Source organism: Antechinus flavipes, chromosome 1 (genome assembly GCF_016432865.1).
Source record: "Antechinus flavipes isolate AdamAnt ecotype Samford, QLD, Australia chromosome 1, AdamAnt_v2, whole genome shotgun sequence".
In the NCBI taxonomy this organism is placed as follows: Eukaryota; Metazoa; Chordata; class Mammalia; order Dasyuromorphia; family Dasyuridae; genus Antechinus; species Antechinus flavipes.
In genome coordinates this window covers 483,087,429-483,095,088 of record NC_067398.1, presented here as the reverse complement: position 1 = coordinate 483,095,088, position 7,660 = coordinate 483,087,429, and the positions used below count along the sequence as shown (strand labels likewise).

At 35.1% G+C, this 7,660-nt stretch overlaps 1 protein-coding gene across 2 annotated transcripts in view; it reads right to left on the bottom strand.

The window, feature by feature from the left end:
* Window positions 1-899: 899 nt before the first annotated feature.
* GAREM1 (GRB2 associated regulator of MAPK1 subtype 1) overlaps window positions 900-7,660 on the bottom strand; it is a 188,046-nt gene continuing 181,285 nt past the window's right edge. Inside the window, exon 6 of one of the 2 annotated variants that reach the window (XM_051970277.1) lies at window positions 900-6,898. In XM_051970277.1, the coding sequence (XP_051826237.1) occupies window positions 6,001-6,898 (898 nt within the window). In that variant the 3' untranslated portion in view covers window positions 900-6,000. The remainder of the gene's footprint in view (window positions 6,899-7,660) is intronic. The other variant, XM_051970278.1, reaches the window with a different exon arrangement.

The following is a 7,660-nucleotide window of genomic DNA, read 5'->3' as shown; positions in this document are numbered from 1 at the left end:
AATGGATTGCAAAAGAGTTGAGTGAAAGGCAGCATAGTGTAACATTCAGCTTCTTAAATTGAGGTTTGCAATTCCATGTGGGGTCTTGTTACTAAACATGGGGGTCTTGAAATTATGATTATCAATAAATGTTTGATTTGTATAACTACATACTATGATACATGCTGTCTTAGCCTAATGAAGTACCTCCTAATTAACTTTTTTTCTTTTAAAGGGAACCTATTTGCCTGAAATAATATTTAATCTACATATGTAGTGTTGTAAAATTTACAAAGCACTTTGTATAGATTATCTCATTTGATCTTCACACTTCCAGAAAGTAAGTGCTATTCTTATTCCCATTTCAAAGATAGGGAAACTAAAACTGAGGGGAGTGTGACTTTCCCAGAATCATGTGTCAAATAAATATATGAAGCAAGATTTGAAATCAGAAATCTTCCTGATCCTGAGTCCAAGTATTACATCTAGCTCTAAGAAACCATCCAGTTGTCTTGAAAATTTTTCTATTTAATTCATTCTGTTGACATTTTTGTTTTTCTTTTCTTTTTTTTTTTTTTTTTAATGAGTGGATCTATGTGTCTTCTCAAATCAAAATTTGAGAAGACAAATATCCAAAATAGTTATTGGTTACTACCCTTTAGTTGAAAACAAAGCTAACAAGTTCTTTAGAAAGCCATGCTAGTCTCTTCTAAATCTGTCAGGTGACTGGCTTCTTTCTTGATTCTCTGAATATTATAATCCTTGTCAGTATTTTTCCACAATCCTCTTTAGTGCCTGATGGGTTTCCAATATGACAGAATTCTTTCAGAGACTCCCCATCTCCATGTCCTCAGGATATTTAAAATTTTATAGTATGTCAGATAAAGTCTTTGCTATTCAAGAAACATTACACAGAAAAGTAATTGCAAAAGAGGGCAACTTTAACAAAGTTCCTTTTATTGATGGACATTATTCAACAATGAGTTTAGACTTAAGATACTGTTGATCTTGAGGTACACAACGGGTCCATTAAGTAATGTTCCTGAAAAGAATGTAATTGTTAATTTACAGTTGACAATCCAAATTTCCCAAGTAAAGAACTTATGTAAAAATGGTTACAAAATGCATAAAAAAAATACATTTCTTAGATTCAAATCACCCCAAGCTTCAGAATGCTAGTCATCAATTAAATCCTAATTTTAGATTGCTCACACAATGTTTTAAATGGGAATTTAACAAGGAAGTGGGTTAGAGGAGGGATTTTTATCCAAGAAATACCAATATATGGGCCAAGAAAACCTGCAGACCTGAGACAATTTAACTGAAGGAGCTCAAATACCCATAGTTTACAGAACAAAGATACAAAACTCAACAAAAACACAGAAACCACTTGTATATTTTTTACATTTTTTCTTATGACAATTCAAAATGAGGTGAATTTCAAAACGCCGAGTTTTAAAGTCTTATTATGTTTGCCATTATAATTTCTAAGCGATATCCCCCTCCTGCAAAGTAATGTCATACCTATTTGCACTTTCATTGTCTTTTCTTTAGAACATAATGGATTGGCTTTAACAGACTGAAACTCTGACCAAGTTAAGAAGATGGAGAAATGGTTAACAGTTGAGCTAATTAATGCAGGACACCTCCTTAAAATAATATATAATAGCATACTTTGCTTTTTATAGAGTGTGGGGGGGTATAGTCTGGGGACGAAAATTCCTTTATATAGAGGAAAAGCTTGGGAGTGAAGACTCTTGGGTATTAGACATTCACTGACTTTGGGACTATCAGTTAGCCAGTCATCCCAAACTCTGAGGTTACTTCATGAGCATGAGGACAGAAGGTAGGCCAGAAAAAAAAAAAGTTAGCTACATGCTAAGTTTATTATAAATCTAAAAATAAAGCAAGCAGTACATTATAGAGACCAATGGTTCATGTACAGTCTTTCTGAATGTATGTGTATACATATACACACACATACATATATACACACACTATAGAATGCATATGTTTATATATTCATACATGTACACATATATCCTTTTTTTTGGTGTTATATTCAGAGTAAGTCTTGAATCAATACAAAACAAAAAAGAACGGCCTCTTGGCTCCTAAAATGCTTAAGACAAGAGCACTGATATAGCCATACAATGCCCATTTCTTGGGGAAAGCTTTTGCAGTCCTGAATATGGGATGCATTAGTACGTGGTGTATACAAATAGTTGTCTGAAAGGAAAATACTTAACGTGAACCCTTTTTATAACATTTCTCACAGGGCTGATTGTTTTGTTAATTCCATATAAGGAAATCTTCCACATAATTGGTAACTGTGTGGTTAACTGAATTTTTATCAAAATGAATGGCAAATGGAGAGAAAAACAAGAGTTGCCCCATTTGTAAAGTCTGGCAGTTTGGGTTTAAGAGAATAGTTCAAGAAAGCTGGAGACTTGTGAATTCAATTTTTCCTATTTTATAAGGATTGTCTATGCTTTTCTATGAGCTCCTGGGATGAAAAAATCTGAAATGTTTCCTTCTAACAACTCCATTTAAGAGTTCAGTGGGTGTGTAGTCTTCTTGCTTCTTAATTTCAGAAAAATTACTTAATAAACAAAAGAAGACCCAGAGGAATGAGTTGGGCCACTTTCCCTGGTCATTGCTGAGTATCTGGTGTCTAACTATTGTGTGGATATTAGCAAGTGCACAGGAAATACCTACATCTTCTGGGTTATGAGGCTGTCTCACTGACTTCCTCGCCTTAACAGGCAGCAGGAGGCCTTGCTTCTTTGGGATATTGAATTCTAGTGGCAAAATCCTGGTGGTGAGAATAGAAAGATTATTTCCTTTCCACCTCTGCACCATGTTACTTGTTATAGCTATGACTCTTTTACAGAGCTATTCATGCTCTGTCTAGTCCGCGTGTCTGAGTACTGTTGATGACAGCCACCAAGCTCTATATTTGCTCACTATAGCTCTTAGAAGAGAACATAGCTTACACTTATTTATGGTTTACAGAAGATATTTATTACAACTGTAGAAAAAAGGACCCTCCCCCAGCCCATAACAGAAAACACATAGGAATGAATTATTAGCAGGAGCCTTTTACTAGAAAGGTGGAATTTTGCTAGAAAAGTATTTCTTACCTTAATCATTTTAAACATAATCAAGTAGTTTTTTTAAAACACCCCTTTTTTGTCAAGTTGACTGGGAAGGGGGAGAAGTACAGGGAGAGAATCTCTTTCAAAATGTATCCTTATTATCAAATTTAGCAAATTCAGAGGAATTCATGTTAATCATCTTGACATCTCCCTTGCCCTCAGCCACACCACAAGAACCAAATTATTTTGATAGTGACAAACAGAAGACAATTTTCATTAAATCATTTTTCTTAAGAAATTTCTGGTTAGGCAGAAACAAACCAAAAAGAGAAGGGCTGAGCTCTTGTGTAAGGACAGAGTGAAGACTATGCAAAAACATCCTTGATTTCCCTCCTAAATTGGGGAACTATGCAGTTAAATGTCAAGATACTTAAAACTGATTCATCTGGGTGTAGCTAAAAAGAATCTTTCCAGTCATTGGGTTATATTGTATTTTTTTTTCTTTCAGAAAAGCAGATCCAAAAGGTTTAATTTATGATAGAATTTTATGAGTTCTTTAATGTGGGTAATTCCTAGTGTGAAAACTCTCTTCATCAATAGATTAGACTTTTTTTTTTTTTTTTTTTCTGTTCAAGTCTTCCAAGTCTTAGAAAGTTGACTAGGGATTGGGGTGGGAGGTTGTCTAGCTGACATTGAGAAGTTAAATGATTTGTCCATAGTCACAAAGCTAAGACGTGTCAGGGGAGATTTGAATCCAAAACTTCTTGATACCAATGCTGGTATTCCATCTATCACACAACATTGTTAACTATGTAACTTTGAGGCAAGTCATTTAACTTCCTGGGATCTTAAAAAAAGGTAAACCATGGGAGGATTGCCTTAAGTAGCTTATAAGGTCCTTTCCAGATTGCATTACAAAATTGAAAAAGCACAATGATAGGAGGCTGTAAGTCAATATCTTTTTAAAGTTTGTCAGTCCTCCTTTTCATTTTTAAATTAAATTCATGATTTTATTGGTTCAGGGAGCTTTAGATATGAAATTCCCTTTGCAATGCAGGTTGGTGGTACCTGGTCTGAGGCACCAGAGGCTGTAAGTCAATATCTTTTTAAAGTTTGTCAGTCCTCCTTTTCATTTTTAAATTAAATTCATGATTTTATTGGTTCAGGGAGCTTTAGATATGAAATTCCCTTTGCAATGCAGGTCGGTGGTACCTGGTCTGAGGCACCAAGATCAGTTCTCCATCCTCCACATTTTTCCATTTCCCAGCAGTGCCTTTTAATTTCCAGCTTAAAGGTCGGAGTTTTAAGAATGGAAAACAAAAAACAGAAGCCCCTCCCATCTTCCATGTCATCACAGATACTTAGGGGAAGAAAAAAAATAGAAGAGTCAAAAGCAAGTTATTTCTTTTTGTAATGTTAGTATATTTCAACTCTGAATTAAAGCTAATAATAACTATGTTGGGAGGACTCAGCTCATGAAACAAACTCAAAAGTAGAAAAGGTCCTTTAAATCTTGAAGGAAGAACCTGAATCCTAGAACTGAATTTTAAAATATTTAATCCTGTCTAAAACAATAGGCCAGATTACTATTCCCTATTTTAGAAGAGAAAGTCAGTAATGGATTTTGGTTGGAGATTAGAGAACAGAGAGAAGAGTTAATGAAACTGTCTTCTTAGCTATAAAGAGTGTCCCAAAAGTTTTAGCTTGTTTTTAAGCTTTAAAAACCAAAAAATGTACTAAGATTTTTGGGACACCATTTTTTTTTTTTTTTAAATGTCTCTAATTAGTAGAAGGACCAGAGAATCCAATAGATTAACAAAATGTCATTTTTGGTTTCTGGGATCAACCAAATGCATGAAACACATAGAGAATACATTCAGATTGATGGTCTCCAAATCTTCCCCATGAGAAGAATAAATTTAAATTGGGTGTATATTAAGCCTCCACATCCCAAAATGATAGTAATGCACTGATAAAAAAGATTTCTTCTCTTCCTCCTAGACTACAGTGGACTAGAAAGATAAAGTCTGACATCAGGTTTCTTTATTAAGAAGTAAAGAAGATTCACATAGAAGTTCCAGGGTTCCAAGGATTTTTTTTTTTTTTAACAGTTATGGTGTCTCTGTTATTTCTGTAAAAGTAAATGATATGTAAATGACATTTCTAAATCTTAATACCTTGATGGAGAATTTAAACTATTATTTAAATGATGTGACTCAGAATGTAATTTTGAAGCATATTTGTGTACATTATAGTTTTTCTCTGCTTAGCAAAAGCAATAGCAGTTATAAGTAAATGACTATTATCATAGTTTATTATTACTTAGGGCATGTAACATAGCCTAATTCTACTAACATGTGATTTTCAGAACATTGACAACTTTGGGTAAAAAAAATGCACTAAGCATACAATATTTTCATTTTTAGAAGATTAGCATAATCACCTTTAAAACATTTTCAGGCACTAGAATCAAAAAGAATAAGCATTAAACAAGCCACCAGACAGAGCATAGTGTCTAACTGTCTGAAGTCAACCCCCAAAAGAAAAGTATTCTTGGTCACAAGGATATTTTGAATTTACATTTTTCAGCTTTGGCTGTTCAATAATAAATAGCATACCTTCTTAGCACAAACCTACCTGGGCAAACATCCTAATATTCCCTTTTCTGTTTTAGCAGCTGCTGGGTGTTGAGTGATGTACAAGGCACACCTCTAAAGTGTTCTCTATGGCATTTTTATTGACATACAAAATAGCCTGGTTCACCATTCAAAAACTTAATCTGCATAGTAAAAGTTTCTACCACTATTTACAGAGGGGTTTTAGTGCAAAAAAAAATTAATAATAATGAAATTATGTACCAAAGCCCTATCCCTTCCAACACATCAATCCATCAGTTTTATTCAATGCCAGATGGGTCCCCGGGCTATATCTTGGGCCTCCAGCCATTAATAAACTGTAGTATTTTCTTCACCTGGAGTTTGCTAAGCTTGAAGTCCTCCGAGAGGATCTCTTCAGTTAGCTGGACTAGCAAATTCCCATCGATCTTTTCCGTAACAAAGAACGAGATGACATCTTCTGACAAACCAATGAACCGTAGTGATTTGGACACTTCCTCTATAGAAAGTCCTGACAGGTCAGTGGGTGGTTGCCATGGGGAACCATCACCACAAGATCGTGGAGCTAGCTGGAGGTGAAGAGGGGAAGAAAAAGGATAAGAAATGGAAAAAATGTCTTGTGTGCCTTTTTTAACAAAATACTGATCCTCTGAGAGGTCTGATGAGCCAGGTTTAGGATCTTCCTCAGCACCATCGATTTTCAAAGGAAACGCTTCTGGGGCCAGTTTCTCCTCAGTTAGTTTGGGGGCTCTCGGGGGTAAGGCTGGGCACGAGTGACTCTGTTTTGCCGGGCTAGCTGCTAAGGCCTTCTCATCTGTGCATTCTAAGGAGTAACTGGCTGACTTAGGACACCCAGACATCCCACCTGGGAACTCTGCTGGACCTGACTGAGTGGAGCTTGCATAGAGATCACACCCTTCAAAGTCAAAAGCTGCTGGACAGTTTCTTTTTGGTGTTCCTGGTGTCTTCTGCCTAGGGTAACTATAACTTCTGCTTGGATCCAACAGGAAATCATTCCTGTTCTCGCTTTCAGTTGCTGCCAAGAAATGGCTAGGCCATGACAGTCTAGAGGACAGAGTTTCAGCAGGGGGGCTTCCAAAGGGAGATCTGCTAAGTTCCAGAGACTCAGTCTTCATCCTGTTACATGGATAGCAGGAAACGGAAATACTTTCTGAAGGGCTTGTTGGGTCATTCTCAGTGACACTGCTTAAAAGCAAAGATAAACAGAAGAAAAGTTAGCAAAAATTGGTCCTCAATCAATCAGTCAATCAATCAACACGTATTCAGTGTCTACTATGTTCCAGGTAGGTGTTAAACCCAAAATCATCACTATCCATAGCTATTGACTATACACTTTAAAAAAAGAATTAGGGAAAAAATCTTAAGAATATTTCTCATAAATAAAACACTCATTCACTTCAGACTTTTAAAATGTTAGGTTTTGAAAAATGTTAATAGCATTAGCAAAACATCATTAGAATATCACATTAATCCTTATTATTCTCTGATCCTTCAATCCCATCTCACTCCAGCATCACCTTTGAGGGAAAAAAGAATTATTTTCTTTTGTAACAATTCATTGAAAACTTACTTTATAATGACATGCATAATTGAGATCTATGCATACTCTAGTTGACCCCCTACCATTTCTAGATATTCTTCTTAAAAACAACACATACTAAATAAAAATTCACAGGTAAAAAAAAGAAAAGAAAAGAAAAAAGACTTATTTCATTTAAAGAACAGGGATTTAGACCCTAAAATGCCAAAGAACATTTTTAAGCAGGAATTCCTTTAAATTATGAGGGATATTAGTATTTGGGATGTTAGGTTCAATTCTGAAAACTTTTTTTTGTTTGAATCTGTCTGAATTTTATAAAGGATACCAACAAATTGGAGTATATGTTAAAAGAGCAAACCAAGAAGAATATGGAAGCCCTGTTACATCAGAACAGCTGAAAAAATATG